The following is a 20,845-nucleotide window of genomic DNA, read 5'->3' as shown; positions in this document are numbered from 1 at the left end:
TGTTGACATTATGTTTATATATTTACATTTACATTTACATTTAAGTCATTTAGCAGACGCTCTTATCCAGAGCGAATCCAGTGATCCCCTCTCACCTGTGCAGGTGCACCATCTTGGGGAGTTCTGATGTCACTAGCTCCGCCCCCTGCCTGTCAGTCACCCTCCAGCTACTTCCAAACTCTTCAAGGTTCCGCGTCACGGTTCCATCTGGTTTCATGTACTCATTCCTGGAGACCCCATCATAGTTCCCACACAGACCCCTCACCCTGTCTCTGTACGTACTGGGTAGGATCACCTCTGTTAAAGAGGGAGGGAGGGAGGGAGGGAGGGAGGGAGGGAGGGAGTGAGTGAGTGAGTGAGTGGGTGAGTGAGTGAGTGAGTGGGTGAGTGAGTGAGTGAGTGAGTGAGTGAGTGAGTGAGTGAGTGGGTGGTGGTGAGTGGTGAGTGGTGAGTGAGTGGTGAGTGAGTGAGTGAGTGAGTGAGTGAGTGAGTGAGTGAGTGAGGGAGGGAGGGAGGGAGGGAGGGGAGAAAGAGGGAGGGAATGAGTGAGTGAGTGAGTGAGTGAGGGAGGGAGGGAGGGAATGAGTGAGTGAGGGAGGGAGGGAGGGAGGGAGGGAGGGAGGGAGGGAGGGAGGGAGGGAGGGAGGGAGGGAGGGAGGAGAAGAGAGGGAGGGAATGAGTGAGTGAGTGAGTGATGGAGGGAGGGAGAAAGAGGGAGGGAATGAGTGAGTGAGTGAGTGAGTGAGTGGGTGAGTGAGTGAGTGAGTGAGTGAGGGAGGGAGGGAGGGAGGGAGGGGAGAAAGAGGGAGGGAATGAGTGAGTGAGTGAGTGAGTGAGGGAGGGAGGGAGAAAGAGGGAGGGAGGGAGGGAGGGAGGGAATGAGTGAGTGAGGGAGTGAGTGAGTGAGGTGAGTGAGTGAGTGAGTGAGTGAGTGAGTGAGTGAGTGAGGGAGGGAGGGAGGGAGGGAGGGAATGAGTGAGTGAGTGAGTGAGTGAGTGAGGGAGGGAGGGAGGGAGGGAGGGAGGGAGGGAGAAAGAGGAGGGAGGGAATGAGTGAGTGAGGGAGGGAGGGAGGGAGGAGGGAGGGAGGGAGGGAGGGAGGGAGGGAGGGAGGGAGGGAGGGAGAAAGAGGGAGGGAGGGAATGAGTGAGTGAGTGAGTGAGTGAGTGAGGGAGGAGTGAGTGAGGGAGGAGTGACTGACTAACTGGTGCCATCCCTTTCTCGTCTCTCACCTCCGTGCTGCTTGCCGTCGAAGCGTACGGTCATGCCGAAGTCGGCGACCAGCTGCACGTTCTTCGAGTTTATCGTGATGGTCAGGCCGCCTCTAGGACTGAGAGGAAGAGCCACACGCTCACCGTTCACCTACAGAGAGAACGGATGTGATTAGATTAGAAGTGTTTTATATTGGTGTTGTGGCTCTACAGATGATCCGAACCGTTTTAAACCTTCATATGCATCAGATATGATCCACTAGTGGGTCTCAAACCCCCATTTGGAAAACATAATGTCTCTATCTAATAACAACCCAGCACATGCAAATGAAAATCTCCACTCACAACACTGTGAGATTCATCTCCTCTTCCATTCACTCTAAATACAGTATGTTCTTCCATTCACTCTAAATACAGTATGTTCTTCCATTCACTCTAAATACAGTATGTTCTTCCATTCACTCTAAATACAGTATGTTCTTCCATTCACTCTAAATACAGTATGTTCTTCCATTCACTCTAAATACAGTATGTTCTTCCATTCACTCTAAATACAGTATGTTCTTCCATTCACTCTAAATACAGTATGTTCTTCCATCCACTCTAAATACAGTATGTTCTTCCATTCACTCTAAATACAGTATGTTCTTCCATTCACTCTAAATACAGTATGTTCTTCCATTCACTCTAAATACAGTATGTTCTTCCATTCACTCTAAATACAGTATGTTCTTCCATTCAGTCTAAATACAGTATGTTCTTCCATTCAGTCTAAATACAGTATGTTCTTCCATTCACTCTAAATACAGTATGTTCTTCCATTCAGTCTAAATACAGTATGTTCTTCCATTCACTCTAAATACAGTATGTTCTTCCATTCACTCTAAATACAGTATGTTCTTCCATTCACTCTAAATACAGTATGTTCTTCCGTTCACTCTAAATACAGTATGTTCTTCCATTCACTCTAAATACAGTATGTTCTTCCATTCACTCTAAATACAGTATGTTCTTCCATTCAGTCTAAATACAGTATGTTCTTCCATTCACTCTAAATACAGTATGTTCTTCCATTCACTCTAAATACAGTATGTTCTTCCATCCAACTCACCAGTACTACTTTCTTCTGCAGGAATCGGATACTGACTCCGTAGACATCGACATACACCTCATCCAGGTAGGAGACCTTCCTGCTGCCACCACGACGGACGTTCTTCCCCCGCACCTGCAGATCGACCAGTGAGCTGGGGAGGTCGTGACCCTGGGTCAGGGTGTAGGTGTAGGGGCCCTGGAAGTGGTGGGTGAGCCCATCGAACGTACGGTAGTGGGGGTCACCGTGGATATTGCACCTGTTGAACTCTGGAGAGGGGGTGGGAGGGAAAAGGGGAAGAGAAAGCTGTATGAGCAGGTAGAAACATTACAATCATACAGCAAGATAATATAGGCTGTTATAAGGCCAAGGTTTGTGTGAGTATTGAGTATTAGTATGTGTAATAGTATCTACTAGTACTACTAGTGGAATTAGAGGTAATATTGCCAATATTGGGAGTAGAATTGAGAGACTTACTCTCAGGTTTGCAGTAGAGTTCTCCATATTTGTCCAGAATGCAGACAGAATTGTCGGGACATTTAACGTCTGAGCAGGTTATGGAGCCTCCCAGGTTACAGGTACACTGGCCATCACAGTGGTCCGTCAACCACGAGTCACCCACCTGGAGCACACATGTCAGGATTATGACTGACTGTTGATTCTGGGAGTGTGTCAGTAACAAAAACAATGATGATAGGATCTTTTGGCACTGCCCCCCCCCCCCCCCCCCGCATTTCTTAAACTTTTAGTAGGCTCACTTGATGACGTATCAGCTATAGGTAAGGTATAGGTAATATCAGACAGAGGTAATATCAGACAGAGGTAATATCAGACAGAGGTAATATCAGACAGAGGTAATATCAGATATCAGACAGAGGTAATATCAGACAGAGGTAATATCAGACAGAGGTAATATCAGATATCAGACAGAGGTAATATCAGATATCAGACAGAGGTAACATCAGACAGAGGTAACATCAGACAGAGGTAATATCAGACAGAGGTAATATCAGACAGAGGTAATATCAGATATCAGACAGAGGTAACATCAGACAGAGGTAATATCAGACAGAGGTAATATCAGACAGAGGTAATATCAGATATCAGACAGAGGTAACATCAGACAGAGGTAATATCAGACAGAGGTAACATCAGACAGAGGTAACATCAGACAGAGGTAATATCAGACAGAGGTAATATCAGACAGAGGTAATTTCATCTGATGAGAGGAAGCCTGTGTGTGAGTGTGTGTGAGTGTGAGTGTGAGTGTGTGTGTGTGTGTGTGTGTGTGTGTGTGTGTGTGTGTGTGTATGACTGTGTGTGTGTGAGTGTGTGTGTGAGTGTGTGTGTGTGTGTACCAATCAGACTCACATCATGGTACTCTCCCACTCTGTCCACACAGCCACACTTGGCCAGAGGAACACACTGCACATCACTGAGGACAAACCCTGCGTCACACTGGCACCCCTCGACGCAGGTGGTAGAGGGAAGGTGGCAGAGCGTGGGGAACAGGTCAGAGCAGGTGGGGGGGCAGGGGGCCGTGCAGTCAGAGTAGTGGCTATTGGGGGGGCACGGCAGGGCTGGGAGAGCGAGAGGAGGGGGGAGAGAGAGGTTAGAAGACAACCAGAACACAACACATGACGTTGGTTCAATATATTCTTGGTACATAATATACTGTATGGGATGATTTCACTCACACATTTTCTATCACTCTCTTCACCCTCTCTTTCTTACTTTCTTCATCCCTCTCTCCCTCCATTTCCCTCCCCCTCTCTCTCCACCTCTCCTCCCTCTTCCCCTCTCTCTCCACCTCTCCTCCTTCTTCCCTTCTCTCCACCTCCCCTCCCACCTCTCCGCCCCTCTTCCCCTCTCTCTCCACCTCCCCTCCCACCTCTCCTCCTTCTTCCCCTCTCTCTCCACCTCCCCTCTGTCCTCTCCTCCCTCTTCCCCTCTCTCTCCACCTCCCTCTGTCCTCTCCTCCTTCTTCCCCTCTCTCTCCACCTCCCCTCCCTCCTCTCCTCCCTCTTCCCCTCTCTCTCCACCTCCCCTCTGTCCTCTCCTCCTTCTTCCTCTCTCTCTCCACCTCCTCTCCTCCCTCTTCCCCTCTCTCTCCACCTCCCCCTCCCTCCTCTCCTCCTTCTTACCCCTCTCTCTCCACCTCCCCCTCCTCTCCTCCCTCTTCCCCTCTCTCTCCACCTCCCCTCACACCTCTCCTCCCTCTTCCCCTCCCTCCTCTCCTCCCCTTCCACTCCCTCCTCTCCTCCCCCTTCCCCTCTCTCTCCACCTCCCCTCTGTCCTCTCCTCCCTCTTCCCCTCTCTCTCCACCTCCCCTCCCACCTCTCCTCCCTCTTCCCCTCTCTCTCCACCTCCCCTCACACCTCTCCTCCCTCTTCCCTCCCTCTTCCCCTCCCACCTCTCCTCCTTCTTCCCCTCTCTCCACCTCCCTCCCTCCTCTCCTCCCTCTTCCCCTCTCTCTCCACCTCCCCTCACACCTCTCCTCCCTCTTCCCCTCCCTCCTCTACTCCCTTCCCCTCCCTCCCTCCTCTCCTCCCCCTTCCCCTCTCTCTCCACCTCCCCTCTGTCCTCTCCTCCCTCTTCCCCTCTCTCTCCACCTCCCCTCCCACCTCTCCTCCTTCTTCCCCTCTCTCTCCACCTCCCCTCTGTCCTCTCCTCCCTCTTCCCCTCTCTCTCCACCTCCCCTCCCACCTCTCCTCCTTCTTCCCCTCTCTCTCCACCTCCCCTCTGTCCTCTCCTCCCTCTTCCCCTCTCTCTCCACCTCCCCTCTGTCCTCTCCTCCTTCTTCCCCTCTCTCTCCACCTCCCCTCACACCTCTCCTCCCTCTTCCCCTCCCTCTTCCCCTCCCACCTCTCCTCCTTCTTCCCCTCTCTCTCCACCTCCCTCCCTCCTCTCCTCCCTCTTCCCCTCTCTCTCCACCTCCCTCACACCTCTCCTCCCTCTTCCCCTCCCTCCTCTCCCTCCCCTTCCCCTCCCTCCTCTCCTCCCCTTCCCCTCTCTCTCCACCTCCCCTCTGTCCTCTCCTCCCTCTTCCCCTCTCTCTCCACCTCCCCTCCCACCTCTCCTCCTTCTTCCCCTCTCTCTCCACCTCCCCTCTGTCCTCTCCTCCCTCTTCCCCTCTCTCTCCACCTCCCCTCTGTCCTCTCCTCCCTCTTCCCCTCTTCACTTACGACAGAATGTATTGTTCCTCCAGCTGATGGTGACCCCGGCTGACTGACAGGCTTGGGCATATGCTTCCACGTTATCACACAGTGTGGCCTGCATGCCGTCGTATTCACACATGTCATACACACAGTTCTCCAGGAAAGCCTCTGGGGACAGTAAAGAGTGGCAGGGCTTGAATTTCTCTCCGAGGACAACAGAAGAACACAGGGTCTCGTACTGGTTCTCTTCTTCTGTCGTGCAGTTGGGGTGGATGCTGGGACGCTCATCTGGCGAGCATCTGGAGGGATGAAGAGAGAGAGAGACAAATGGGTTAGATAGATGAAAGGAGAGAGGTATGTATTTAAGCAATAAGGCACAAGGAAGTGTGGTATATGGCCAATATACCACGGCTAAGGGCTGTTCTTAGGCACAATGCTGTCAGCCAATCAGCATTCAGGGCTCGAACCACACAGCCACACTGATTGGCTGACAGCCGTGGTATATCAGACCGTATAACATGGGTATGACAAAACATTTATTTTTACTGCAGTTTATAGCAGCAATAAGGCACCTCAGAGGTTTGTGGTACACGGCCAACATACCACGGCTAAGGGCTGTATCCAGAGACTCCACGTTGTGTTGTGCTTAACAACAGCCCTTAGCCGTGGTATATTGGCCAATATACCACTGCTAAGGGCTGTATCCAGAGACCCCACGTTGTGTCGTGCTTAACAACAGCCCTTAGCCGTGGTATATTGGCCAAGTACATTTAAAAAAAAAACATTAGAATACATTCACAACACATTAAGTGTGTGTCCTCAGGCCACTACTCCACATCTACAACCGAAAATCCATGTGCTCGTGTGTGTATAGTGTGTATGTTATCGTGTGTGTGTGTGTGTGTGTATAGTGTGTATGTTATCGTGTGTGTGTGTGTGTATAGTGTGTATGTTATCATGTGTGTGTGTGTGTATAGTGTGTATGTTATCGTGTGTGTGTGTGTGTGTATAGTGTGTATGTTATCGTGTGTGTGTGTGTGTGTATAGTGTGTATGTTATCGTATGTGTGTGTATAGTGTGTATGTTATCGTGTGTGTGTGTGTGTGTATAGTGTGTATGTTATCGTGTGTATGTTATCGTGTGTGTGTGTGTATAGTGTGTATGTTATAGTGTGTATGTTATCGTGTGTGTGTGTGTGTATAGTGTGTATGTTATAGTGTGTATGTTATCGTGTGTGTGTGTGTGTATAGTGTGTATGTTATCGTGTGTATGTTATCGTGTGTGTGTGTGTATAGTGTGTATGTTATAGTGTGTATGTTATCGTGTGTGTGTGTGTGTATAGTGTGTATGTTATAGTGTGTATGTTATCGTGTGTGTGTGTGTGTATAGTGTGTATGTTATCGTGTGTGTGTTATCGTGTGTGTGTTATAGTGTGTATGTTATAGTGTGTGTGTGTATAGTGTGTATGTTATAGTGTGTATGTTATAGTGTGTATGTTATAGTGTGTATGTTATAGTGTGTATGTTATAGTGTGTGTGTGTATAGTGTGTATGTTATAGTGTGTATGTTATAGTGTGTATGTTATCGTGTGTGTGTGTGTGTATAGTGTGTATGTTATAGTGTGTATGTTATCGTGTGTATGTTATCGTGTGTGTGTGTGTGTATAGTGTGTATGTTATAGTGTGTATGTTATCGTGTGTGTGTGTGCATGTGTTTTTGTCTATGTTTATGTTGCTTCACAGTTCCCACTGTTCCAATAGGTGTATATTTATCTGTTTTTTAAATGTAATTCTACTGCTTGCATCAGTTACTTGATGTGGAATAGAGTTCCATGTATGTGGTAGAGAAAGGAAGGAGAGGATATCTACAGAGATGGATATCTGCATATCAGCAATGTGGGGGAAAGTGAGTTTGTTCTTGTATATGAATCATTTTCCTTCAGGTGTAGCACATGAATAAGGTCTGTGGTTAAAGGTCTAAGGTAAGAGGTCCAAGGTGACTGACCCTGGGTCTGAGTCTCCCTCTGACTTCCAGCTGTTGCCTAGTTCCATCACGTCCTTGGCCGGCTTTCGATCTGGTTTCAGGTTGTCATCAGACGTGTTCATGTTGAAGTTACCACACATACCACACACCTGACGAGATGTAGAGAGAGAGAGTGTGAGAGAGAGAGATAATGGAGAAGATTACCAGACAGATTACCAGGACAGATTACCAGACAGATTACCAGACGGATTACCAGACAGATTACCAGGACAGATTACCAGGACAGATTACCAGACAGATTACCAGGACAGATTACCAGACAGATTACCAGGACAGATTACCAGGACAGATTACCAGACAGATTACCAGGACAGATTACCAGACAGATTACCAGGACAGATTACCAGGACAGATTACCAGGACAGATTACCAGACAGATTACCAGACAGATTACCAGGACAGATTACCAGGACAGATTACCAGGACAGATTACCAGGACAGATTACCAGACAGATTACCAGACAGATTACCAGGACAGATTACCAGGACAGATTACCAGGACAGATTACCAGGACAGATTACCGGACAGATTACCAGGACAGATTACCAGGACAGATTACCAGGACAGATTACCAGACAGATTACCAGGACAGATTACCAGGACAGATTACCAGGACAGATTACCGGACAGATTACCAGGACAGATTACCAGGACAGATTACCAGGACAGATTACCAGACAGATTACCGGACAGATTACCAGGACAGATTACCATACAGATTACCAGGACAGATTACCAGACAGATTACCAGGACAGATTACCAGGACAGATTACCAGGACACGTACTCAGATTATACGCTGACCAGGTGGCAAGTGTCTTCACCTACATTTTCGACCTCTTCCTGACCCAGTCTGTAATACCTACATGTTTCAAGCAGACCACCATAGTCTCTGTGCCCCTCAACACCAAGGTAACCTGTCTAAATGACTAGCACTCACATCTGTAGCACTCATACCCCTGGTGTCCATGTCACTCCAGCTTCTACTCCCATTTGACTGCTGAACAGTTCATCACATGGCTGCCCGGACTATTATAGTATATAGACTGCCCATTTTTTTCTACTGTGTTATTGACTTGTTAATTGTTTACTCCATGTGTAACTCTGTGTTGTCTGTTCACACTGCTATGCTTTATCTTGGCCAGGTCGCAGTTGCAAATGAGAACTTGTTCTCAACTAGCCTACCTGGTTAAATAAAGGTGAAAAAAATATATAAAAAAATAAAATAAAATTAGCATTGACCCCCTTATTTTAATCTTATTTTTTTTTATCTGGCTCAGGCTCCATGTACAGTCATTGGAGCACGCACGCACGCACGCACGCACGCACGCACGCACGCACGCACGCACGCACACGCGCACACGCACACACACACACACACACACACACACACACACACACACACCTCTTCACATATGCTGCTGCTACTCTCTGTTTATTATCTATACATAGTCACTTCACCCCTATCTACATGTACATATTACCTCCACTAACCTGTTTATTATCTATACATAGTCACTTCACCCCTATCTACATGTACATATTACCTCAATTACCTTGACTAAAACGTACCCCTGCACATTGACTCTGTACCGCTCCCCATAGCCTCGTCATCGTTATTTTATTGTGTTACTATTTTACTTTAGTTTATTTAGCACATTACTCACTTTTTAAAAACTCTGCGTTGTTGGTTAAAGGCTCGTAAGTAAAGCATTTCACGGTATCATTTTGATCTGAAGATGTGCATATTTTGAGACAGCAAAATACATGTTTGTGTGAAAGAAGCTTCTTATTTGACCATGATATTATATGTATCATCATCATACAGTAACATTATAATGTTTGGGTCCAGTTGGATGTACCTTGTTGAAGTACTCTCCAGGGACGATGATCTCCAGGTGATGGACTCCATCAAACTTCACCTTCAGGCCAAAGTTAGTGTCCAGTAGAATGTAGACACCACTACTCAAGACCCTGGCCCCGGCCACATCGATGGACAGAGGAGTACGCACCCTGTGCCCGTTCAACTGGAGAGAAGAGAGGGAGAGGGAGAAAGATAGAGGGGGGGAGGGAGACATAGAGGGGAGAAGGAGGTTATTAGTGGTGATTAATAATACACTGTAAGGATCTGGGTGATTGTTTATCAAACTAGACCATCACAGCTTCCATGGGCGGTTCAAGGGAGGGGCTTGCCGGTGCTGACGTCCTCACTAGAATAGGCAACCTCCATCAGCACCCCCTAGAAACAATATTTTAGTACAGGCAAACCCCCTTGCCTCCCCTTTCTCCCTTGTCTCCAGTCTTCACTGTCTACCCCGTCTCCTGTCTCCCCTGTCTCCCTCATCTCTCCCGTCTCCCCCGCCTCTCCTGTCTCCCCCGTCTCCACTGCCAACCCTGTCTCCCCCGTCTCCACTGCCTCCACTGTCTCCCCCGTCTCCACTGCCATCCCTGTCTCCACTGTCTCCACTGTCTCCCGTCTCCACTGTCTCCCGTCTCCACTGCCACCCCTGTCTCCACTGTCTCCCGTGTCTCCTGTCTCCACTGTCTCCCGTGTCTCCTGTCTCCACTGTCTCCCGTGTCTCCTGTCTCCACTGTCTCCCGTGTCTCCTGTCTCCACTGTCTCCCGTCTCTACTGTCTCCGTCTCCACTGTCTCCCCTGTCTCCACTGCCACCCCTGTCTCCACTGCCACCCCTGTCTCCACTGTCTCCACTGTCTCCCGTGTCTCCCGTCTCCACTGTCTCTCCCGTCTCTACTGTCTCCCGTCTCCACTGTCACCCCTGTCTCCACTGTCTCCCGTCTCCACTGTCTCCCGTGTCTCCCGTCTCCACTGTCTCCCCTGTCTCCACTGCCACCCCTGTCTCCACTGTCTCCCCTGTCTCCACTGCCACCCCTGTCTCCACTGTCTCCACTGTCTCCCGTGTCTCCCGTCTCCACTGTCTCCCGTCTCCACTGTCTCCCGTGTCTCCCGTCTCCACTGCCACCCGTGTCTCCCGTGTCTCCACTGTCTCCCCTGTCTCCACTGTCTCCCGTCTCTCCCGTCTCCACTGTCTCCCCTGTCTCCACTGCCACCCCTGTCTCCACTGCCACCCCTGTCTCCACTGTCTCCCGTGTCTCCCGTCTCCACTGCCACCCCTGTCTCCCGTGTCTCCACTGTCTCCCCTGTCTCCACTGCCACCACTGTCTCCACTGTCTCCCGTGTCTCCCGTCTCCACTGCCACCCCTGTCTCCCGTGTCTCCCGTCTCCCCTGTCTCCCCCGTCTCCCCTGTCTCCCCTGTCTCCACTGCCACCCCTGTCTCCACTGTCTCCCGTGTCTCCCGTCTCCACTGCCACCCCTGCCACCCCTGTCTCCCATGTCTCCGTCTCCACTGCCACCCCTGTCTCCCGTGTCTCCCCTGTCTCCCCTGTCTCCACTGCCACCCCTGTCTCCACTGTCTCCCGTGTCTCCCGTCTCCACTGCCACCCCTGCCACCCCTGTCTCCCGTGTCTCCCGTCTCCACTGCCACCCCTGTCTCCCGTGTCTCCCGTCTCCACTGTCTCCCCTGTCTCCCGTCTCCACTGCCACCCCCGTCTCCACTGCCACTCCTGTCTCCACTGCCACCCCTGTCTCCACTGTCTCCCGTCTCCACTGTCTCCACTGTCTCCCGTCTCCACTGCCACCCCTGTCTCCACTGCCACCCCTGTCTCCACTGCCACCCCTGTCTCCACTGTCTCCACTGCCACCCCTGTCTCCACTGTCTCCACTGTCTCCACTGTCACCCCTGTCTCCACTGCCACCCCTGTCTCCACTGCCACCCCTGTCTCCACTGCCACCCCTGTCTCCACTGTCTCCCCTGTCTCCCCGTCTCCACTGCCACCCCTGTCTCCACTGCCACCCCTGTCTCCACTGCCACCCCTGTCTCCACTGTCTCCCCCGTCTCCACTGCCACCCCTGTCTCCACTGCCACCCCTGTCTCCACTGCCACCCCTGTCTCCACTGTCTCCACTGTCTCCACTGTCTCCCGTCTCCACTGCCACCCCTGTCTCCACTGTCTCCACTGTCTCCACTGCCACCCCTGTCTCCACTGTCTCCACTGCCACCCCTTTCTCTACTGTCTCCACTGCCACCCCTGTCTCCACTGTCTCCACTGTCTCCACTGCCACCCCTGTCTCCACTGCCACCCCTGTCTCCACTGCCACCCCTGTCTCCACTGCCACCCCTGTCTCCACTGCCACCCCTGTCTCCACTGTCTCCACTGTCTCCCGTCTCCACTGCCACCCCTGTCTCCACTGTCTCCCGTGTCTCCTGTCTCCACTGTCTCCCGTGTCTCCTGTCTCCACTGTCTCCCGTGTCTCCTGTCTCCACTGTCTCCCGTGTCTCCTGTCTCCACTGTCTCCCGTCTCTACTGTCTCCCGTCTCCACTGTCTCCCCTGTCTCCACTGCCACCCCTGTCTCCACTGCCACCCCTGTCTCCACTGTCTCCACTGTCTCCCGTGTCTCCCGTCTCCACTGTCTCTCCCGTCTCTACTGTCTCCCGTCTCCACTGTCACCCCTGTCTCCACTGTCTCCCGTCTCCACTGTCTCCCGTGTCTCCCGTCTCCACTGTCTCCCCTGTCTCCACTGCCACCCCTGTCTCCACTGTCTCCCCTGTCTCCACTGCCACCCCTGTCTCCACTGTCTCCACTGTCTCCCGTGTCTCCCGTCTCCACTGTCTCCCGTCTCCACTGTCTCCCGTGTCTCCCGTCTCCACTGCCACCCGTGTCTCCCGTGTCTCCACTGTCTCCCCTGTCTCCACTGTCTCCCGTCTCTCCCGTCTCCACTGTCTCCCCTGTCTCCACTGCCACCCCTGTCTCCACTGTCTCCCGTGTCTCCCGTCTCCACTGCCACCCCTGTCTCCCGTGTCTCCACTGTCTCCCCTGTCTCCACTGCCACCACTGTCTCCACTGTCTCCCGTGTCTCCCGTCTCCACTGCCACCCCTGTCTCCCGTGTCTCCCGTCTCCCCTGTCTCCCCCGTCTCCCCTGTCTCCCCTGTCTCCACTGCCACCCCTGTCTCCACTGTCTCCCGTGTCTCCCGTCTCCACTGCCACCCCTGCCACCCCTGTCTCCCATGTCTCCCGTCTCCACTGCCACCCCTGTCTCCCGTGTCTCCCCTGTCTCCCCTGTCTCCACTGCCACCCCTGTCTCCACTGTCTCCCGTCTCCACTGCCACCCCTGCCACCCCTGTCTCCCGTGTCTCCCGTCTCCACTGCCACCCCTGTCTCCCGTGTCTCCCGTCTCCACTGTCTCCCCTGTCTCCCGTCTCCACTGCCACCCCCGTCTCCACTGCCACTCCTGTCTCCACTGCCACCCCTGTCTCCACTGTCTCCCCGTCTCCACTGTCTCCCCTGTCTCCCCGTCTCCACTGCCACCCCGTCTCCACTGCCACCCCTGTCTCCACTGCCACCCCCCGTCTCCACTGTCTCTCCCGTCTCCACTGTCTCCCCTGTCTCCACTGCCACCCCTGTCTCCACTGTCTCCCGTCTCCACTGCCACCCCTGTCTCCCGTGTCTCCACTGTCTCCACTGCCACCCCTGTCTCCACTGTCTCCCGTGTCTCCCGTCTCCACTGCCACCCCTGCCACCCCTGTCTCCACTGTCTCCCGTGTCTCCCGTCTCCACTGTCTCCCCTGTCTCCCCGTCTCCACTGCCACCCCGTCTCCACTGCCACCCCTGTCTCCACTGCCACCCCGTCTCCACTGTCTCTCCCGTCTCCACTGTCTCTCCCGTCTCCACTGTCTCCCCTGTCTCCACTGCCACCCCTGTCTCCACTGTCTCCCGTGTCTCCCGTCTCCACTGCCACCCCTGTCTCCCGTGTCTCCACTGTCTCCCCTGTCTCCACTGCCACCCCTGTCTCCACTGTCTCCCGTGTCTCCCGTCTCCACTGCCACCCCTGTCTCCCGTGTCTCCCGTCTCCCCTGTCTCCCCCGTCTCCCCTGTCTCCACTGCCACCCCTGTCTCCACTGTCTCCACTGTCTCCCGTGTCTCCCGTCTCCACTGCCACCCCTGCCACCCCTGTCTCCACTGTCTCCCATGTCTCCCGTCTCCACTGCCACCCCTGTCTCCCGTGTCTCCCGTCTCCACTGTCTCCCCTGTCTCCCCCGTCTCCACTGCCACCCCCGTCTCCACTGCCACCCCTGTCTCCACTGCCACCCCTGTCTCCACTGTCTCCCGTGTCTCCCGTCTCCACTGTCTCCCGTGTCTCCACTGTCTCCCGTCTCCACTGTCTCCCCCGTCTCCACTGCCACCCCTGTCTCCACTGTCTCCCGTGTCTCCCGTCTCCACTGCCACCCCTGTCTCCCCTGTCTCCACTGCCACCCGTCTCCCCCGTCTCCACTGCCACCCGTCTCCCCTGTCTCCTCTGTCTCCTCTGTCTCCCCCATCTCCACTGCCACCCCTGTCTCCTCAGCCTCCCGTCTCCTCTGTCTCCTCTGTCTCCTCAGCCTCCCCTGCCTCCCTTGTCTCCACAGCCTCCCCTGTCTCCACAGCCTCCCCTGTCTCCCTTGTCTCCCGTCTCCACTGTCTCCACTGTCTCCCATGTCTCCTCTGTCTCCACAGCCTCCCCTGTCTCACGTGTCTCCCCTGCCTCCCTTGTCTCCCGTCTCCACTGTCTCCACAGTCTCCCCTGCCAGCTTCATAGAGAGGATAGTGATTGTTGACGATGAATAATGACCAATACTTACCGTAACGGTGACTCTACTATCTGACTGAAACAATTTGACAAAGCAGAGAACTGCTGTACTTTCTGGGGAAATCTGATTCACAGCTAACAGTAATATATACTCCCCAAGGACTCCCTCAGTAATATATACTCCCCAAGGACTCCCTCAGTAATATATCCTCCCCAAGGACTCCCTCAGTAATATATACTCCCCAAGGACTCCCTCAGTAATATATACTCCCCAAGGACTCCCTCAGTAATATATACTCCCCAAGGACTCCCTCAGTAATATATACTCCCCAAGGACTCCCTCAGTAATATATCCTCCCCAAGGACTCCCTCAGTAATATATACTCCCCAAGGACTCCCTCAGTAATATATACTCCCCAAGGACTCCCTCAGTAATATATCCTCCCCAAGGACTCCCTCAGTAATATATACTCCCCAAGGACTCCCTCAGTAATATATACTCCCCAAGGACTCCCTCAGTAATATATCCTCCCCAAGGACTCCCTCAGTAATATATCCTCCCCAAGGACTCCCTCAGTAATATATACTCCCCAAGGACTCCTCAGTAATATATACTCCCCAAGGACTCCCTCAGTAATATATACTCCCCAAGGACTCCCTCAGTAATATATACTCCCCAAGGACTCCCCCAGTAATTTATACTCCCCAAGGACTCCCTCAGTAATATATACTACCCAAGGACTCCCTCAGTAATATACACTCCCCAAGGACTCCCTCAGTAATATATACTCCCCAAGGACTCCCTCAATAATATATACTCCCCAAGGACTCCCTCAGTAATATATCCTCCCCAAGGACTCCTCAGTAATATATCCTCCCCAAGGACTCCCTCAGTAATATATACTCCCCAAGGACTCCTCAGTAATATATCCTCCCCAAGGACTCCCTCAGTAATATATACTCCCCAAGGACTCCCTCAGTAATATATACTCCCCAAGGACTCCCTCAGTAATATACACTCCCCAAGGACTCCCTCAGTAATATATACTCCCCAAGGACTCCCTCAGTAATATATACTCCCCAAGGACTCCCTCAGTAATATACACTCCCCAAGGACTCCCTCAGTAATATATACTCCCCAAGGACTCCCTCAGTAATATATACTCCCCAAGGACTCCCTCAGTAATATATACTCCCCAAGGACTCCCTCAGTAATATATACTCCCCAAGGACTCCCTCAGTAATATATACTCCCCAAGGACTCCCTCAGTAATATATACTCCCCAAGGACTCCCTCCCTCCATCTCACCAGAACTCTGCGGCTCTTCTGTAGCGTGATGTTGGCGTTGGGAAGGTAGACTGTAACAGAGTGCACGTAAGACGCCTCTGGTTGGCCGCGCTCCTCATTCTTCGCCACGATGGTGAACGGAGTTACCTTGGTGGAGTTACACACCTGACAGCGATAGAGGGAGGGAAGGAAAGAGAGAGAATGGGGGGACGGAGGGAGAGATCGGTTACACAGTGGGAGCGTGGGAGAGAGATGGGGAGGGAGGGATGGATGGATGGAGGGAGAGAGAAAGGGAGATTGGGATGGAGAGAGAGAGATGGGGAGGGAGGGATGGAAGGAGGGAGGGAGAGATCGGTTACACAGTGGGAGCGTGGGAGAGAGATGGGGAGGGAGGGATGGATGGAGGGAGAGAGAAAGGAGATTGGGATGGAGAGAGAGAGAGATGGGGAGGGAGGGGTGGGAGGGATGGAAGGAGGGAGGGAGAGAGAGAGAGACAAAGAAACGGGGATGGAGGGATGGAGGGAGAGAGGGAGAGAGACGGGGATGGGGGATGAATGGGGGAGAGAGAGAGAGAGAGAGACGGGGATGGAGGGAGGGAGGGAGAGAGACGGGGATGGGGGGATGAATGGGGGGAGAGAGAGAGAGAGACGGGATAGAGGGAGGGATGGAGGGAGATGTTAAAGGGAGGGAGGAGAGGATGACATTACTCACCTCTACCAGGGTGTAGGTACAGGTACCCATAAAGGTGTGCATGACAGCGTCGAAGGTGTAGTAGTGAGGATCTCCAGACACATGACACACAGCCAAACCTATAGAAAGGACAGAGATAGTGAATTCACAGCCAAACCTATAGAAAGGACAGAGATAGTGAATTCACAGCCAAACCTATAGAAAGGGCAGAGATAGTGAATTCACAGCCAAACCTATAGAAAGGGCAGAGATAGTGAATTCACAGCCAAACCTATAGAAAGGGCAGAGATAGTGAATTCACAGCCAAACCTATAGAAAGGGCAGAGATAGTGAATTCACAGCCAAACCTATAGAAAGGGCAGAGATAGTGAATTCACAGCCAAACCTATAGAAAGGGCAGAGATAGTGAATTCACAGCCAAACCTATAGAAAGGGCAGAGATAGTGAATTCACAGCCAAACCTATAGAAAGGACAGGGATAGTGAATTCACAGCCAACCCTATAGAAAGGACAGAGATAGTGAATTCACAGCCAAACCTATGGAAAGGACAGAGATAGTGAATTCACAGCCAAACCTATGGAAAGGACAGAGATAGTGAATTCACAAAGTGTTGCTGAGTTTGATGGGCTAAAAACTATCAATGATATTTTTTTGTCCCAGTAACATTTGTGAAACATAGAACAAAGACAACTGAGCCTGATAATAGTGACATGATATTTGAAGGATGGTAAAGGTCTACAGTGGGTGTAGTATTTACCTGTTGAGAAACATCCCAGCTCTCCCTCCAACACCTTACACTCCTGGGCGGGGCTACACTGCCACGGCTCACAGGTCATGTTGCTGCCAGGGTTACACCTACAACGCTCCGAACAGTCCAGCTCAGTGAACCAACTGTCTCCCACCTAGGACATGCACAGACATACAAATCTGCCTCAACAATATGAGCCTTAAACATAGTCTACCAAATGTAGAGTGCAAAAACAGAGGCTCAAACTATTTCAAACGGTTTATGAGATGACTTGAACTCTAGTTTATGTTATTCCCACGAGTTCCAGGCATCGTATTGACTTTTGTGAAAGCAATGATAAAACGGTGACTCTCTTGCTTACCGGCCTATAGTTGTTATCCTCGTCGGTGCAGCCACACTGGCTGGGTGGGACACACTTGTCTCCGCTGAGGAGCAGTCCGAGGTCACACACACACCCCTCTACACAGGGCTGGTTACAGGTGGAGTTGAAAGTAGGGTTCTGACAGCTGGAGGGACAGGCGCTACCACAGGGCTCGTAGTGGCTGCCTGGGAGACACTTCAGAGCTGGGGGAGAGATGGAGGACATGTTGGTTCATATCAATAAGGGGGGTACGGTAACATAGAGTTAGAGTATGTTACAGATACAGTAACATACAGATACGGTAACATACAGATACAGTAACATACAGATACAGTAACATACAGATACAGTAACATACAGATACAGTATGTTACAGATACAGTAACATACAGATACAGTAACATACAGATACAGTATGTTACAGATACAGTAACATACAGATACGGTAACATACAGATACAGTAACATACAGATACAGTAACATACAGATACAGTATGTTACAGATACAGTAACATACAGATACAGTATGTTACAGATACAGTAACATACAGATACAGTAACATACAGATACAGTATGTTACAGATACAGTAACATACAGATACGGTAACATACAGATACAGTAACATACAGATACGGTAACATACAGATACAGTAACATACAGATACAGTAACATACAGATACAGTAACATACAGATACAGTATGTTACAGATACAGTAACATACAGATACAGTAACATACAGATACAGTAACATACAGATACGGTAACATACAGATACAGTAACATACAGATACGGTAACATACAGATACGGTAACATACAGATACGGTAACATACAGATACGGTAACATACAGATACAGTAACATACAGATACAGTAACATACAGATACGGTAACATACAGATACAGTAACATACAGATACAGTAACATACAGATACAGTAACATACAGATACGGTAACATACAGATACAGTAACATACAGATACAGTAACATACAGATACAGTATGTTACAGATACAGTAACATACAGATACAGTAACATACAGATACAGTAACATACAGATACGGTAACATACAGATACGGTAACATACAGATACAGTAACATACAGATACGGTAACATACAGATACGGTAACATACAGATACAGTAACATACAGATACAGTAACATACAGATACGGTAACATACAGATACAGTAACATACAGATACAGTAACATACAGATACAGTAACATACAGATACGGTAACATACAGATACAGTAACATACAGATACAGTAACATACAGATACGGTAACATACAGATACAGTAACATACAGATACAGTAACATACAGATACGGTAACATACAGATACGGTAACATACAGATACAGTAACATACAGATACGGTAACATACAGATACAGTAACATACAGATACGGTAACATACAGATACAGTAACATACAGATACGGTAACATACAGATACGGTAACATACAGATACAGTAACATACAGATACAGTAACATACAGATACAGTAACATACAGATACGGTAACATACAGATACAGTAACATACAGATACAGTAACATACAGATACAGTAACATACAGATACAGTAACATACAGATACAGTATGTTACAGATACAGTATGTTACAGATACGGTAACATACAGATACGGTAACATACAGATACAGTAACATACAGATACAGTAACATACAGATACGGTAACATACAGATACAGTAACATACAGATACAGTATGTTACAGTATATTGACAGGTTTCTTAGTAGATGCACGGCCTAGTGTTTTACATAGAGAAGACGCAGGTGTGTGTTACAACAGAAGGAAAAGTAAACATTGTTTCTTGGTGTGTGACTTACGACAGGTGTGTGTGTGTGTGTGTGTGTGTGTGTGTGTGTGTGTGTGTGTGTGTGTGTGTGTGTGTGTGTGTGTGTGTGTGTGTGTGACTTACGACAGGTGTGTGTGTGACTTACGACAGGTGTGTATGTGTGTGACTTACGACAGAAGGTGTTGTTCCTCCATGCGATGGGTACTCCAGCCAAGGCACACAGGTCAGCGTAACTCTCTATAGCCTGGCACAGAGCCACCGTCTCTCCTCCTGTAGCACACTGGTCATACACACAGTTCTCCTGGTAGATGTTGGGGGGAACCACCACGTGGCACGGCTTGAAGATACCTGGGACAACCATGGAGAATGATTGGTGATAAATGGTTTTAGTGAAGGGGGAGACTGAAATATACATTACAAGTTCTGTGTAGTATATTTTATGTAACCGTTTTGGTGAAAGAAAATATGTTTGAGCATAGGATTTAGTCTAGACAGTGTGTTCATACAGTGCATTTGGAGTATTGAGACCCCTTGACTTTTCCCACATTTTGTTACGTTACAGCCTTATTCTAAAATAGATTAAATAAATACATTTCCTCATTGATCTACACAGAAAACTCCATTATGACAAAAATAGGTTTTAAGAATTGTTGTCCATTTATTTAAAAAACTAACAGAAATACCTTATTTAAATAAGTATTCAGACCCTTTGCTATGAGACTCAAAATTGAGCTCAGGTTCATCCTTTTTCCATTGATCATGTTAGAGATGTTTCTGCAACTTGATTGGAGTTCAACTGTCGTAAATTCCATTGACTGGACATTATTATTTGGAATGCCACACACCTGTCTATATAAGGTCCCACAAAGTCAGAGCAAAAACCAAGCCATGAGGAATTGTCTGTAGAGCCCCGTCACAGGATTGTGTCGAGGCACAGATCTGGGGAAGGGTACCAAAAAATGTCTGCAGCATTGAAGGTCCCCAAGAACACAGTGGCCTCCTCATCTTTAAATGTAAGAAGTTTGGAACCACCAAGACTCTTCCTAGAGCTGGCCGCCCAGCCAAACTGAGCAATTGGGGGAGAAGGGCCTTGGTTCAGGGAGGTGAGTAAGAACCCGATGGTCACTCTGACAGAACTCTAGAGTTCCTCTGTGGAGATAGGAGAACTTTCCAGAGGGACTTTATCTGCAGCACGCCACCAATCAGGCCTTTATTGTAGAGTGGCCAGACGGAAGCCACTCCTCAGTAAAAGGCGCATGACAGCACGCTTGGAGTTTGCCAAAACGCACCGAAAGGACTCTCAGACCATGAGAAACAAGATTCTCTGGTCTGATGAAACCAAGATTGTACTCTTTGGCCTGATTGCCAAGCATCACATCTGGAGGAAACCTGGCACCATCCCTATAGTGAAGCATGGTGGTGGCAGCATCCTGCTGCGGGGATGTTTTTCAGTGACAGGGACTGGGAGACTAGTTGGGATCGAGGGAAAGATGAACGGAGCAAAGTACAGAGAGATCCTTGATGAAAACCTGCTCCAGAGAGCTCAGGACCTCAGATTGGGGCGAAGGTTCACCTTCCAACAGAACAACGACCCTAAGCACACAGCCAAGACAATGCAGGACATGCTTCGGGACAAGTCTCTGAATGTCCTTGAGTGGCCCAGCCAGAGCCTGGACTTGAACCCGATCAAACATCTCTGGAGACACCTGAAAATAGCTGTGCAGCGACGCTCACCATCCAACCTGACAGAGCTTGAGAGGATGCAGAGAAGAATGG

The 20,845-nt window shown here is 50.2% G+C and overlaps 1 protein-coding gene across 1 annotated transcript in view; it reads right to left on the bottom strand.

Moving 5' to 3' along the window:
• The window catches only part of LOC115139040 (IgGFc-binding protein-like), a 116,834-nt gene that overhangs the window by 13,339 nt on the left and 82,650 nt on the right, over positions 1 to 20,845 (bottom strand). Inside the window, 13 exon segments of the mRNA XM_065025316.1 lie at positions 96 to 297; positions 1,232 to 1,361; positions 2,322 to 2,569; positions 2,778 to 2,922; positions 3,672 to 3,880; positions 5,486 to 5,757; positions 7,463 to 7,590; positions 9,364 to 9,528; positions 15,457 to 15,600; positions 16,147 to 16,244; positions 16,884 to 17,028; positions 17,236 to 17,438; positions 19,241 to 19,417. Coding sequence (XP_064881388.1) covers positions 96 to 297; positions 1,232 to 1,361; positions 2,322 to 2,569; positions 2,778 to 2,922; positions 3,672 to 3,880; positions 5,486 to 5,757; positions 7,463 to 7,590; positions 9,364 to 9,528; positions 15,457 to 15,600; positions 16,147 to 16,244; positions 16,884 to 17,028; positions 17,236 to 17,438; positions 19,241 to 19,417 — 2,266 coding nt within the window.

The sequence above is a fragment of the Oncorhynchus nerka genome, linkage group LG12 (genome assembly GCF_034236695.1).
Source record: "Oncorhynchus nerka isolate Pitt River linkage group LG12, Oner_Uvic_2.0, whole genome shotgun sequence".
In the NCBI taxonomy this organism is placed as follows: domain Eukaryota; kingdom Metazoa; phylum Chordata; class Actinopteri; order Salmoniformes; family Salmonidae; genus Oncorhynchus; species Oncorhynchus nerka.
The sequence above is the reverse complement of the archived record's forward strand: the minus strand, read 5'-3'. Positions and strand labels throughout refer to the sequence as shown.